The 15,386-nt window shown below is 42.8% G+C and overlaps 1 protein-coding gene and 1 long non-coding RNA gene across 3 annotated transcripts; both read left to right on the top strand.

The window, feature by feature from the left end:
• Positions 1-764: 764 nt before the first annotated feature.
• Positions 765-1,818, top strand: LOC119877526 (sideroflexin-4-like). The gene has a single exon (XM_038573092.1). The coding sequence runs from the start codon at positions 799-801 to the stop codon at positions 1,732-1,734; it is 936 nt and encodes a 311-aa protein (XP_038429020.1). The 5' UTR covers positions 765-798; the 3' UTR covers positions 1,735-1,818.
• Positions 1,819-7,650: 5,832 nt separating this feature from the next.
• Positions 7,651-10,642, top strand: LOC111092412. 2 transcript variants are annotated; one of them, XR_005378848.1, is made up of 2 exons: positions 7,651-7,770; positions 9,794-10,642. It is a non-coding gene; the product is annotated as an uncharacterized LOC111092412 (long non-coding RNA). The 2 variants fall into 2 exon arrangements; XR_005378849.1 differs by having other exon boundaries at positions 7,658-7,965.
• Positions 10,643-15,386: the final 4,744 nt, after the last annotated feature.

The following is a 15,386-nucleotide window of genomic DNA, read 5'->3' as shown; positions in this document are numbered from 1 at the left end:
ATTAATTAATTAATTAAGAATCTAAAAAAAGAAGAAGAAGAAATTGGGTAGAAATTGCTTTATTTGAGTGATCAAAGTGACATCATGACTTCCGGAAGTGATACATTGAGGGCACAGCATCAATTATGAAATCTCCAGAGAGGAATGAAAATCCCAACTGAATCCTGAAGAAGCAACCAGAAATATCCATACTAGAGTATATTCTACAAAACAAGTGACCTGTATTCTTCAAGAATGTCGACACCATGAAAAACACAGAAAGATTAAGAACCTATTTTGACTAAAGGAGTCTACAGATCTGTGATGATTAATGTGGTCCTGGATCAGGGAAAACACTATCACAGACACAGTGGGACAACTGCTGAATTTCTAATATAGATTACAAGTCATATAATAGCAATATAAAAATGCTAAATTCATCCAATTTAATAGCAATATTGTGGGTTTGAAAGAAATGTCCTTGTGCTGAAGGCATCCCCTCCATAAGTATTTAGAGATGAAGGGTAACAGCGTCTATAACTTATTCTCAAATGATTCACAAAAACATTGATAACTAGGTAGATAGATACATACATAAATCAGTAGATAGATAAAACAACTATGGCAAATTGTTAATAATTGATTAATCTAGATGGAAAGATATATGAGTGTTCATTAAATACTTCTTGCAACTTCTCTGTAGATTAAAAGCTAAAACAGCTCCGCGCGGGCCTGGCGGCCGCTGCCTCTGCAACCCAACACAGGTCCCGGGGAGCGGAGCCGGAGGTGGGGAGGCGGGGGCCGGGCGGTGGCGCCCTCATGGAGCCCAACGTGCGCTTCTGGATCGCCGAGCGTCAATCTTTTATTCAGAGATTTCTTCAGTGGACAGAATTGTTGGATCCTACAAATTTGGTCGTTTCAGTTGAAAAAATAGAAAAATCAAGGCAACTATTGTTAACAAATGAAGATGCATCCATCCGTGACTTGGAGGACCCAAGGATAAAAGAAGCTTGGAAGAGAAGTCTCTCAACAGTGCATCCTGACAGCAGCAAACTGATCCCTGTTCCTTTTCGACCTGCAGCTCTCCTACCCTTCACGGCACCCATGATATTTTTCTCCATGCTGTCAGTAAAAAGTCTGAAGTCCCTGATTTTACCTCAGATTTCCTTCTATACCTACACTACAGCGTTCAACATTGTCAATGGAAATGCAAGTTATAATCGTCACCTATATGAGAGTCTACTGCTAGGGACAGGAGTGATTGCCTCTTCATCCTTTTTTGGACTATTCCCCTGTCTGCTCCAGCTGCAGCTGAATAACGCTTTGTTGAAAAGAGCCCTTCCCATCATCTTTCTCACCCACATCAGTGCAGTGAATGTTGTTGCAGTCCGAAGTCTTGAGCCCATTCGAGGGATTGAAGTCATGGACAAGGAAGGCCATGTCATGGGCTATTCCAGAAAAGCCGGGACAAAGGCTGTTAGAGATACAGCATCATCCAGGGTAGTGCTGTATGGGACCTCAGCTTTTATTCCTGAAGTCTTCTCACACTATTTTGTAAGGACCCAGTTCTTCCGGCAACATCCATGGTCATTGTGGACCTTCAAGCTGGCCTGTACTGTTTTAGTAATGGGATTGATGGTGCCAGTTTCTTTTAGTATATTCCCACAAATTGAACGGATACAGTGCAGTGAGCTTGAGAAGGAAATTCAGTCTGCGACAGAAGACACAGAGCTCTTCTATCACAGAGGGGTATAGGGATGCGTGCCCGGTGAATTTGGTTCCTGCTCGAACACCTTCCGCTCTGCTTGAGGTGTCGGTTCCGAGAAGCCGGCCGGAGGTCTGGAACCCAGGCGTCTGCGCCCACACGCTGGCTTACAGTTGCACAGGCCACGACGGTTTCAAGGCCGGGTGGAAGAAGAGAAGAGAACGGAGAGGCTGTCCTGCGTGACCCGCCCCCGCGGGACTGCCCGGGGGAGGGCTGATGTCTGGGTGTTCATCGGCCTCTGAAGGATACTGTGAAATGACTAATAAACTTGGCGAAGAGAGTTGAATGTTTGAAAAAGTAAAGGAGGAGGGTCCACGGAAAAAAATAAATAAATAAAAGCTAAAACAAAAAATTAAAAATTTATAGAAGACAAAATAAGTCCAATGAAAGAAGACTCGGTAGAGAAATGGACAAAAGTTATTGGATAAATGGTTGATAAACATTTGAAGTGAGACTCGACATCATTAGTCACTGGGAACAGCATTAGCAATAGAATAAATAAGTTGTGATTTGATGTGGAATACTGTACAGCAATGAAAATGAAAAATAGTTGCTGGACTTAATACAAACGAAACTCACAATCCTAACAGTGTGTGAAAAAAAAAAAAGCAGACAAATAAGCATATAGTCTGATTCCACTTACATAAATTTCAAGGCAAAATACTCTTTAAGGAGTTAGAAGTCAGGGGGCACATGATCCAGCAATGCCACCTCTGGGTACATATCCAAAGAAAATGAAATCAATATCTCAAAGAGCTATCTGCACCTCCATATTTATTGCAGCATTATACACAGTAGCCAAGACATGGAGATAACCTAAGTGTCCATCATTGAATGAATAGATAAATAAAATGTGAGATATAGGTATTTATATATATATGAACATACATATATTTATATATATACACACACACATATTCATATATATAATTGAATTTTTTTAAAGATTCCATCTATTTATTCATGAGAGACACACAGAGAGAGGCAGACACATAGGCAGAGGGAGAAGCAAGCTCCCCGTAGGGACCCTGATGCAGGACTCGATCCCAGGACCCTGGGATCATGCCCTGAGCCAAAGGCAGATGCTCAACCACTGAGTCACCCAGGTGTCCCTATATAATTGAATATTAATCAGCCTTTAAAAAGAAGGAAATTCTGTCATTTGTGATAGCATAGATGAACCTAGAGGACATCATGCTTAGTGAAATAAGCCAGGCACAGAAGACAAATACTATATGATCTCAAGGTATGAGAATCTTAAAATTTCTAGCTCACTGGGACACCCAGATGGTTCAGTCGGTTGAGCGTCTGACTCTTGGTTTTGGCTCAGGTCATGATCCTAAGCTTGTGAGATTGAGCCTGAAGTCAGGCTCCATACTGGGCCCGGAGCCTGCTTGGGATTCCTTCGCTCTCCCTTCCCTTTGTCCCTCCCACCCCCCAAGAAAAACAAAAACTAAAAACAACTAACTCACAGAAGCAGAGATTAGAATTGTGGTTTCCAGGAGCTGGAGGAGTGGGAAATGGGGAGATGTTCGTCAGGGGTACAAAGTTTCAGTTACGCAGGATAAATACATTCTGAAGGTCTAATGTACCATCATCTATGGGATGGTAATTAGAGTTAGTAGGACTGTATTATATATTTGAAATATGCTAAGAGAGTAGATTATAATTGTTTTCTCACACACATACATTGTGAAGTGACAGATACGTTAATCAGCTTGATTGCGGTAATCATTTCACAATGTGTATGTATTAAAAAATCATGTTGTACACCAAATAAATGTGTGTGATTTTTATTCGTTAATTATACCTCAAAAAAGGAGGTCAGGGGCACAGGGGCTTTTAGGGTGCTGATAATGTTCTAATTTTTGCTCCGGTTGCTGGAAACACCAATGGGTTTATGTTGCTAAAATCTAAGCAGGCGATATATACTTATTATTTATTTATGCTTTCTTCTGTATTTTATGCTTCATTAAAAAGGATTTCCAAAAGAAAAGCAAATATAATAGTCTTCTTCTGCAAAAAAAAAAAAAAATCAAAACCAAAAAAACAAACAAAACAAACTCTTAGAAAAAAACTTTCATTTCAAACTCAAGAGAAGTGGAAGGAGCTTGCCAGCTTACTTTGCTCTCACTCATTTCCTGAAGTACCGACTGGATAATCCCTGTTATTAGCTCTGGAGTTGAGAAAAGGTGAGTCACACTGATTAATGCTGCATAGTTTTGAGAGGAGCCTTGAGTAATTCCCACATGAATAGGAACCTGCAATTAATCACTGATTATTAAAGCAGTAAAAGTGTTTGAATTAGTAGCCAACAAAATAAAACAAAACCTATTAAAACATGTTTTTTTTTTTAGCAGAAAATTTATGCTTCAGAGTGTGTTCCAGACAAAACAAGTGTGTCATCTGCTGCACCGACAGGAGTTCCACTTAGCATGTGTGTGAGGACGCCAAGCCCATCACAACAGTGCAGGCAGCACCAGGCTGTCTCATACAGGAATCCCGGCATTTTAGCCTTGAGATTGCAATTGCAATACAATGGATTACTTTTTAAAAAACTCTATTAGCATCCTATTATTTATTTTTACCCTTTGCATTGGAAGCTAATGACAGCAGAAAGTATTAATTTGTCACAAAAATGGGGTGCTATTGGGATGCCTGGGTGGCTCAGCGGTTGAACATCTGCCTTTGGCTCAGCGCGTGATCCCACAGTCCAGGGATCGAGTCCCACATCAGGGTCCCTGCATGGAGCCTGCTTCTCCCTCTGCCTCTGTCTCTGCCTCTCTCTGTATGTCTCTCATGAATAAATAAATAAAATCTTTTTTAAAAATGGGGTGCTATTAACCTGGGAAGAAGACAGTGTGGAATTTAAGAATACACCCTCCCAAGATAAGGCCACCAGCCTGGTTGTGCGGTTGAAAGATATGAAGGCTGAAAGGTACTATCCAGGAAGATCACCCTAAATCCCACTGAGCAGCAGCACTTGGGTGGGTCCCCAAGTTTGAGGTCCCCTCCCTGTCCAGAATCTCGGTTGGTCGGTATAGCCAGAGCTACAAAGTGTCATCTTAACCAACATCAGCAAAACCTAGAGCATGCTCAAGATTACCAACCTACAAGTTCACAATGAGGAACACAGAATAAACTCATGAAGTTGGGCACATTTATGGTCATTGTACCAACAAATCTACAGAAGAAAGCAAAATGTCAACAGAAAGTTATTCTGTGAGCATGGAACCAAAATGAAATAGGCTCATTGGATATTCTTAATGACTAAATTTTTTTTTTAAATATTGTAACAGCCAGGAGAAGAGAGATATGTATGATGGGCATAAGCTCTCCCTTAAGAGGGCAGAATTTGGAAGTGATGGGTTTGGACCTTGATTCTGCCTTTTCCTGTTTGCATGGCCTGGAGCAAAATTGCTTGGTTTACATGAACCCCAGGTCCTGATCCATGAGATGTGGATGCTAGTACTTACTTCTAGAATGATAGGGAAGATGAAGGAGATGATATATGTGGTAGTGCCATATGCATGGAAAACATAATCTTTTCCATCTGCTCTGCTCTGTACAACTCCTCAGGACCTGAAAATCTCACTTGGCAGCTGGGTCCCACAAAGGTCCTGATCCATCCTTGGTAAAGCTTGGGGTACACCGGCCCCAAGGGTAGTATGATTTCAATCAGTGTTGTTTCAATGAACAAGATCCTCTCCAGGGTGTCAGACCTTTGCCCAGGGCACACACAGGCCACAAAGTTCTTTCTAGTCTTCCTCCAAAGTCTTCTGTTCTATTCCAGTTGATGTATCAGGCTTCCCACATGGTTCTTGCATTGACTTCCATTTCTTTGTTAAGTTGGTTTTACTGATACCCATTCCCCTCGCCTGGATGTTGATGGCCTTTCTACACCTTACCTGGTCCCTCTCCCTAGAGTCCCATTGGATTTCCTTACCATTACCCCAAGTCAGTGTCTGGGCTTCCTCTCAGTATTGGAACTTCGTGGAAACAGATATAATATTTCCTGCAGTAGGGCTTGAAGTGCCCTGGAGGTCAACATAGCCTCACTCCAGCACAAATTTGCCATGAATCAGGTCACTGTAGCATTCATTATGAATACCATCAATTATAGCATGTGGCATTAGGTATTTATTTTGCTCCCGAGCCTGTGAATTGGCTGAGGATCAGCAAGTCTAGGCTCAGCATGGCTAGAGGTGGCTCTGCTCTGCGTGTTTGTCATCCTCCTTCCAGGAGCAGCAGGGCCCCTTGGTCATCTATCCCCTTGGACAATGGTAGAAGCACAGATGTAAGTAGAATCACACGTGTACATTCCATGCCTACTGCATTCAGTCTGCTAACATCCCATTGGTCAACGCGAGTCACATAGTTGGGCCCATCACGGAGGCATGGGGAAGTTGCCCTGCCAGCAGGTCGACACTGAGAACTTATATGGTGAAGAGAATGGCTACCAGGAGTTCCAGGGCACTCCGCCTTATCCCTGTCTTTCTCAGAGGCTGGTTCAGATGTTCTCATGTCTGTTATATCTAGCCCTAAACTTAATCACTTAATTTAAAGCCAATTTTATTAATTTAATCATTTAATCCCAAATATCCCTGCTACCCCTTAACAAAGATTCTCTGCTTGACCAAACTTCAGTCAGACTCCTGAACACATCTGTGCACCGCCTTGTAAAATCTAGTTTTAGCACGAACCTTGGTTGGGGAGATTGACCAGGACCACGTACCCTGGATATCTGATCGCCCTCAATATCTGATCAGGATCCTCGTCCTCCACAAGCCCCCAAGTGATATCTGGTCACTCTGGCATGTCTTTAGCAAGAATCAGTAGGTAGGTTTAGTGAGAACCCCCTTTACTTCTGATGTTTCCTCTTAGAAATTTTCCATCCACTGATCCCTACCCTGCTTTTTGGCTATCAATCCCCACTTGTCCATGCTATATTTGGAGATGAACCCAATCTTTCTCCTACTGTAAAACCCCATCATGGCGATCTCTGTGCTGATCACAGCAGTCCCAAATGGAGACTACCTTTCCATGTGTAACAGATGTCATCAGATTTATTTTACTCTTTATCAGCCCCTTTTTCTCCTCTGTTGGTACACACTGCAATTAACCACTTCCACTTATGCTCGCATCTCTCCTCAGAGGAGTCTTCCATGGTCCCCCAAATAAGTGGGGTCCTCCTATTTCCTTCTCTCATGGTGCTCTGAAGTATCCCTTCTTGGCATTTATTTCTGGGTGTGAGAGTAAGTAAATCCTGGGATCATAAATACTGAGAGCCTACAAAGACCTGTAGATCCTCTGGTCCAAGTTTCTTGCTTTGGTGACATATAATCTGAGGCTCTGGGGGGAACCCATGCTTCTCTGGCTGGTGAGCAGTCATTTAGATAATGTTTCTGCAGACAAAGGCCACATTTGTCCTGAACTGGCCAAATCATTCAACAAAAAACATGAGCAACCAATAAGCACATGAAGAAATAAAAAAGTAAAATGAAATGTAAAAGGAAAAAATGAAAAGTAAAGTGTATATGCATAAGGATGAGAATACATGTATGTATATAAGTATACATATGGACTTATATGCATATACGCAAATTTTGTTGGGTATAATTGTTCCCAGGCCCCAAAACAAAAGAAAACACATTTTAAACTTCATAGAAAACATCTAGCAACACTGATGAATAGTATGAATCAGTAGTACAACTAGGATAGTCCCACAACATGTTACTCTGGTTAGTTGTTTTTGATTGTTTTTTTTTATTTGGAAGAGCAGGCTGGTGTTAGCTCACCGGTTTTACTTCTTCCCAATGATTTGTTTGGGAAAACTGAGCTGAGAGCAGCATGCAGAGAATCAATTGACAGGAAATGAGGCAAACAATCCATTGTTGCTAAGAAACAGCACCCTTAAAAGAGCAGCAGCTTTAGCCACCCTGTGCCTCTGGAGGCTGAGTCCAGGTAGTCCAACAGAGAGCCCTACAAGGGAACCAACACCATAGTGAAGAAGAAAGTTAGCCATGGTGAGCAGGGACATGGGTCTTGGTAGAAGCAGGAAGTAAAGTTTCTGTACCAAAGGGTGTATAAGAGGAGTAAAATCATAAAAACTGACTTTGGAAACCCATTGAATAAAATCAGCATAAATTCAGAGACTCCTGGAAGCTGCAGCTACCTGCCATCTTCAAGCCATGCCCGGTAGAAACCCTGAGTTTTCCAAGGTAACTGTGCAGACTTGACCAAGCAGTCAGTAAGCAGTAATGCCTGTTGGCTTTAGGGGACAGGACAGGCTGGGCAGATATTTAATGGTGTTTTGCAGGGAGTGTCAGGGCTACTATCTTCTTCACTGGAGCTTAACAGGAGGTGATGTACCCTTTCCAAGGGAAGGACCATCCTTCCCCGCAGGGAGACTAGAGCCATGAGAGGTTGCAGTGAGGGGTCTCCAGAGGTAGAAAGGTGAGATATCCACAGTTAAGGTCACTAAGATTGCCTGGAATCTGCAAGTTTTTCATTTTTACCAACAAATAAAGATTCAAACCCCAAAGCTTGAGGTTTGGACAGATGTATAAGAAGTAGCCAAGGCTTAGCAGAATTAAGTCAGATATCTTAGCAAACAGAAATCAGGCATCCTTGCAGGATAGAGTGAGCTAGAGCAGGCTGGACACCACAGGAGAGAATTCTGGAGCCCAGAAGGGAGGAATGTAGGTCAACATAATTGGTCTCTTAACCGGCCTGGCCCAACAACCGCCACACCCTCAGCACAGCTGAGCTACAGAAGAACACGTGCTCATGCCATCGATTCTTGATACATCTCAGTCTATGCACATGCGTGATGAATTCTAGGTGGTTGTCACATCAATGTGGGTCCCGGTATTCTTTTTTTTTTTTTTTAAGATTATTTATTTATTTATTCACGAGAGACACACAGAGAGAGAGAGAGAGAGGCAGAGACACAGGCAGAGGGAGAAGCAGGCTCCATGCAGGGAGCCTGACGTGGGACTCGATCCCGGGTCTCCAGGATCAGGCCCTGGGCTGAAGGCGGCACTAAACCGCTCAGCCACTGGGGCTGCCCGGGTCCCGGTATTCTTAAAGCAGTCTTATCTTCATCAAGATATCTAAAGTCTTTTTTTTTTTTTTTTTTTCTAAAAAATCCTTAGGTATTGCTATCTGTAAATAGCTGGACTGGGTGCACCTATTTCTTAGCTATCATCACCATTTCCTGACCCCAAGTGTGCAAAACAAGGACATAGCCTCTAGGTGCTACTTAAGTTTCCTGTTCTAAAGGAAGAGAGGGAGGAAGGGAGGGAGAGAGGGGGGAGAAAGAAATAATAGTGAACTGCTTATTAACAATGGACTGATTTTAATTTTAAAAGCTATATGTGTGTCAATGTCATTCCTATAATTGTCAGTATGGCATCACTGGGGTCCTTTCCCTAGCATTGATAATTCATCCTAAGAAGTACTTTTGTGACATAGTGTGGGGCTGGTTTAGAGAGCTACAACAGAGCTCTGAGCTAATTTCCTCTTGTCTTTTCCTATGGAATATAGTTGCTACAGGAAATTCCCTTTAGCAAAAATATCTTCAAGGTGTTTTTGAAATGCTTTGAACTCTCCTTGGCATTTAAATAAATATGTATCCTTAACAACCAGCATCAAAATGCTAACTTTATAGATTTAGAAAGCAAAGCTCTGGGAAATCATTGTGATAGAGATAACTTGTGTGTGTGTGTGTGTGTGTGTGTGTGTGTGTGTGTGTGGTCCGTGCCTCGGACATGCCCAAAGTGTTCCACACATTTCACTGTGCGTAGTTTGGGGTCTGAGAACTGCATCCCGACACATCCAGGTCTCCTGTCCTCCTAACCCATCCTGAGCACTTCACCCAGACCTCTCACCACCTTCTCCTGCATGCATTTGGTTCTCTGAGCTCCCACGACCATCCTGCTCTAGTTCTGCACACTCTGGGCACACCCATGACCATGTCCAAAGCACAGTGGCCCTCAAACCCACGTGTTTAACCTCCTATGTCCTTTTCTATGCCAACTATTGCAGCGAGCTCTCCACCCAAGCATCCTGGCTCACCTGGCACACCACGGAATATACAACTAACTTCAAATTGGAAGTTACTGCCTGTGCCATCCTCTGCAAAACCACTGTTTCCTGCCCTGATCAATGAGATCTATGTGGCCAGTGTTCACTGGAAGCTGGAAGTTGTACCTCAATCTCTTCTCTCACCTCACCTCCTTATAACCCCACCACTGCTCATCCCCGGACTCTCTGATGCATCGCCTAAGGCCCCACAACACTCTCCCTGGACTGGATGAACTGCAAGGCATCATTATGTTTGAGGTCTCCCAACCTTGGCCCTTCCCTTTCAGTCTATCCTCCTTGTCACTCCCCGGTACATTCCTAAAAATTCATGTGCTTTTGTTTTAATATTCTCCACAGCACCTACAAAGTGAAGTTCTACTCCCAGCTACCTTTCTGTCTGGGATGGGCCTTCCAAGCTCATTGCTTGTTGCTCCCAGACTCTCCAGACCTTCCAGTCCACCAGCTTGCTGCTCCCAGACACTCCAGACCCTCCAGTCCACCCAAAATGCATGGAACTCCTCTAATACAAATGTTCTTTTAAGGTTCTGTGCCTTTGCATGTCCTGGTCCTCCTGAAAAGCACCACCTCATCCTCACTGAGGCTCTCACTTCAGGGCCACCTTTTCTGGGCTGGTCATGCTCCCCTCTGTATGTGTACCCCACATTTTGGCATCTACTTCAGCATTTATGAGATCTTTGTTTATGCATTTGCTCCCCTCCCAGAGGGTGAACCCCTCGGTGTCCTCATCAGCACAATCCCTGGCAGTTTACAGAATGAGCGCACGCATAAACATCTGATGATTTCATATTATTAACCATGGTTTCATGGGGAAAGCAATGGAGGCACCTAAGAATTAGGTACATCCCTAACAGTTGAGATAATGCTAGTGTCAGTCTAATACAAAATTAAGCCAACCAAGCACACCGGTACTGGGCAGAATAGTGTCCCCCTCAAATTCATATCTGCTCAAAACCTCAGAAGGTGACCTGGTTTGGAAATAAGTTTGTTGCAGATGTAATCAGTTAAGAAGAGGTCATACTAGAGTAGGGTGGGCCCTCAATCCATTGTGACTGGTGTCTTTAGAAGAAGAGGAGACCAAACCCAGGCATGCAGGAAGAATGTAATGTGACAACAGAAGCAGAAATGGGACAGATGCATCCACAAGCCAAGGGACACCAAGGATTGCCAGCAACGCCATCGCTGAGAGAGAGAAGCTGGCACAGGTTCTCCCTGGAGATTCAGGAAGCATTTGGCTGGCTGTGACCTTGATGTCAGACTTCTGGCCTCCGGAATTGGGAGAGAGTATAAATTTCCATTGTGTAAGCCACCTAGTTTGTGGTACTTGGCTTTGGCAGCTCTGGAGAACTGATACTCGAGTATCCTAAGAGGAGGGGACTGGTGGGAGCACCAATGAATTGCTGCATCTCTTCACCCTGGAAACAAAGGGCTTCCCAAAACAGATGATCCACGTGAAATGTGCTGTGTTAACACCAGCTTCCTTCTTCCTTTCCACGAAAGCCCCCAGTGCAGCCATGGTGCTTGAGAACACACCTAACAGAGAAGCTGTCACATTGGGGATAGAATATGTGACAAATAAACACAATGGCAAAGATTGGGGGCCAAGGCCAGAGTTACTTCTCTTCTTTTCCTCTTTGATTGATCTCTCAATGTGGTCCTTTAGACAACCCTGAGATTCCAAGTGACCTATGGGGCCATTTTTAGCTCTAAATCCAATCCCGCTCAGAAAAGGGATGAGAGGTGGGGGAAAGGCAGCCAGCAGGTCTTGGGGGTGGTGGTGAGGATGATCCCTAGAGCTTGTGAGTGTGGGATTTCTGGGGTCTCAGTGGTGAGAAAACATCCAGGATTACTCCCCGGCCCATCTCTTGGCTCTCTGCTGGTGTCCACTAACTGATGTTTATCTCTTCAGGAACAATTACTATACTGGCTTTTCAACATTATTGTTTTGGCTTTGCATGTACTTGAATATGTGATAGAGCAAAATCCGTCCTCCTTATATTCTGTTCCTAAAGGTGACACCAGTGACCCAGAAAGCTCCCAAGAAAGAAAAGGGCCCCTGTAGGATTTCTGTTTGAGTCTGAAAACTCTGGTGGTGCCTTGGCCATTCATGTACTTTTATTGACTCAGGTACATGTTTCAGTAAAGTAGTATCTATGCTGGAAAAACCCTACCTGCAATTTTGGTTGGCAATGTATTGAATCGATAGACTCATTTGAAGAGAAACATCTCTAGGATGTTAAGTTATCCTATATGAGATTATGGAGTTCCCCCCTGCCCCCCATAAATCTAGATTATTTCCCCTTTCACTAAAATTTGATCCTCAGGAATATTCTACAGGGTTCCTGATTAATTCCTAAATACTCATCAAAGTTTTGATGCTTTTGTGAATGACTTCTTAACTCTTATGTTCTGGTTACTTATTACTGATATTAGTAAATCACAAAGATTTTTCTGATTCTAATTGTTAACCTGTTAAGTCTGTTGTTTTCCTTTTCAGGCAGATGAAGACATTGATCCTCAAAGAGTGATAATTTCATGCTTCACCTACTAATCTCTTATTCCTCTTTCTTCAGTTTGGGCCAGAATTTCCAGTTCTATGGTAAACATTTCACTGATAACAGACAGTCTTGTTCACAAACTTAAAGAGAATATAGCTAAAAATTTGCCATTTAGCATATTTTCCATAATAGCTTGTGAGTATACAAACTTTCTCCAGTGAGGAGATTCCCTTCTCTTGCAGGGTTGCAAGGGGTCTAATCTTACCCAACGCTTTTTCCTCATATTTGGAGATAATTGTGTGATTTTCCTCCTTGAGTCTATGAATGTGGTGAATTACACTGATTCCTTGTCTGATTTGAAACGTCCTTGCATCCAGAGCCAACCGTCCTTCATCATGAGAAGTTAGTTTTGAGGGCACTGTTGGATTTGGATAGCAAGCCCTGCTGTAGAGGCTTTGCTCTTCTCTTCATAAGTGAAATGGGCCGATGGCTTTCCCTTCTGGTGTCACCCCTCTTGTCTAATTATAGAATCAAGATTACAGAGGACCTTCCAAGGAATGGTAGCCTATTCCTTCTGCTTTCTGGAACAACATTTGTGATACAGAGTTACTGTTCCTTGAAAGTTTGGTAGAACTCATCTGTAAAACTTTTTGGAATTGAGTTTGGGGGAGAGGTAAGATCTTCAACGACAATTTCAGCATCCTTAATTTTCCTGATCCATTCATGTTTTCTTTCTTCTGGCTCCAATTCGATATTTTACTTCTTTTTTTCTGGGAATGCATCTACTAGGCTTCTGTATTTTTAACTCTCATTATAGGCTTTTTATTATTTTTAAAACTGTTAGGCTGTAGTTACTTGTTTTGTATTTTTTATTTTGATTATTTGCCTCTTTTGTCTATTCCCACCCCCCCCCCCCCGCCCCGGATCAGCCTTAATGGAGATTTTAATTTTTTAAAATTATCTTGTCAAAGAGCCAGCTTTGATTCTGTGACTCTTCTTGGTTGTTTTATTGTTGTTGTTTTATACTCCACTTGATTGATTTATGTCCCTAAGTGTATTATTCCCTTCTGTTATGTCTCCTTGGGTTTGCTCTGGTGTTTTTTGTTTTTGTTTTTTTTCAACTTCTTGAGTTGGAAACTTCTACTACTTATTTTTATTTTTTTAATTTAAATTCAATTTGCCAGCATATAGTACATCATTAGTTTCAGATGTAGTTTTCAATAATTCATTAGTTGTGTATAACACCCACTTGCCTTTAACTTACCTGTTTCCTGGTAACTGTATTTAAAGTGATGAATGTCTCTTTAGATGTTGTCTCAGATATATCTCAAAATTCTCAACATGAGCTGTTTTCATCCTTATTCGGTTTTAACCAAGTTACTTTAACTGAATTAATCTTAATTTACTTGATAATTTCCCTTGAACTTTACAAAGATAAGGGATTTTAAAGCTGGCCTTTCATCATTCTTTTACAATTTGTGTTACATTATGATTGGAGAACCCAGTATGCAAATATTAGTTTCATAGACTTTGCTATATAATCAAATGCATCCATGTTTTTGTGTAAGTTTTAGATGTGGTTGAAAAGGACATGGGTTCTTTGTTTATGTGGTACTGAGTTCTTTTTTTTATTATTTAAATTCAATTTGCCAACATGTAGTATAACACCCAGTGCTCAGCACATCACATGCCCTCCTTAATGCCTGTTACCCAGTTACCTCATCTTTTCTTTTTATGATACACTTTTTGCTTTAAATTTTCTTTTATACAATATTGATATTTCTTTTTTTAAGTTTTTAAAAACTTATTTGAAAGAGAGAGTATGAGTAAGGGGAGAAGGAGGGGAAGCAGACTTGACACGGGGTTCTATTCCACTACCCTTAGATCATGACCTCAGCCCAAACCAAGAGTCTGACACTTAACTCACTGAGTCACTCAGGTGCCTCCCAATATTGACAGTTCCACCTTGCTTTCTCCTGGTTTTACTTAAGTGGTTCTTTCTCTTTTCACCCTTTCCTTTCCAGCCCCCATGTGTCCTTTTCTCTCAAGACTGTCTTGCTGACAACATCTTATTGCAAATGCTAAGGGCTGGGCCTACGTTTGTGTGAACCTAATTAATTTATGGAGGGATGGGAATTGACTCCAGCAGGGAGAGTCCAGAGCACACAGGCCATTGGTCTCAAACCTACAGCCACCACGGCCCTGGTAGGTGCTCTGCTCAGGGGCAGGCAGCACCAAAAAGGCAATCCCTTGGGCTGAAATCCATCAGCGTTGGTGGCTTGGAGGCAGGGATGGAGATGGGACTGCCCCCGAGAGGCTGGGCACTCTCTGTACACCTGTTCTCTTAGGTCCCCACCCTGCCATTGGTACTCTACTGTATGTGCATGTGCCGTAGCCCCTGGGTTGTTTACTTCTTCACTGCTGATGAAGACATTTTACCTCAAAAGCTCACTGCTGCAAGACTCAAATTTTACACCCCAGTTATTTACAAAGTAGCCCAAAGAAGTAAGTTGCATATCCTCTGAAACCTCACCCAACATCTGTTATATACTCATGAGATAGAGCCTGTGGTTAGAAGGCCCTAAGCCCCACTAATCTTCATTCAGTGATCTCTGACCTAGACACTGTAAGGCCCCCTTCCTAGAGCTCCTCAGTCCTCTCTCCTTCTGAGAAGCCACCCCTGAGGGACTTTCCTCCTTTGCAAACCTGTCAAAGCAAGGCAGGAGAGAGCTTGCATGTGCTATCACAACCTTGTGGTCATGTCTTTTCCCATCACACAGTCCCCAAAACCCTCCAACCTCCAACCTGGCCCCCCAAACCTGATGTACACTGGTCACCATCAAGGCGGGAGCTGCCAATTTCTGCATTGAAGTGGCAGGTAGTGACTGTGGGGGCAGAACCTACGATACTATTCTCTAAGCTGTCCTCTGGCTATGCCTCTGACCACCTTCCTTCCACTCCAGCTTGAGACTTGGCCTCAGCCCCTAGCACTGAGTTCAGGGAAGCACCCATCCCCCAGGGCTCTTCCTATTTTCATC

Source organism: Canis lupus, chromosome 25, assembly GCF_011100685.1.
Source record: "Canis lupus familiaris isolate Mischka breed German Shepherd chromosome 25, alternate assembly UU_Cfam_GSD_1.0, whole genome shotgun sequence".
Classification (NCBI taxonomy): Eukaryota; Metazoa; Chordata; class Mammalia; order Carnivora; family Canidae; genus Canis; species Canis lupus.
Note: the sequence above shows the minus strand (reverse complement) of the source record. Positions and strands in the feature narration are given on the sequence as shown.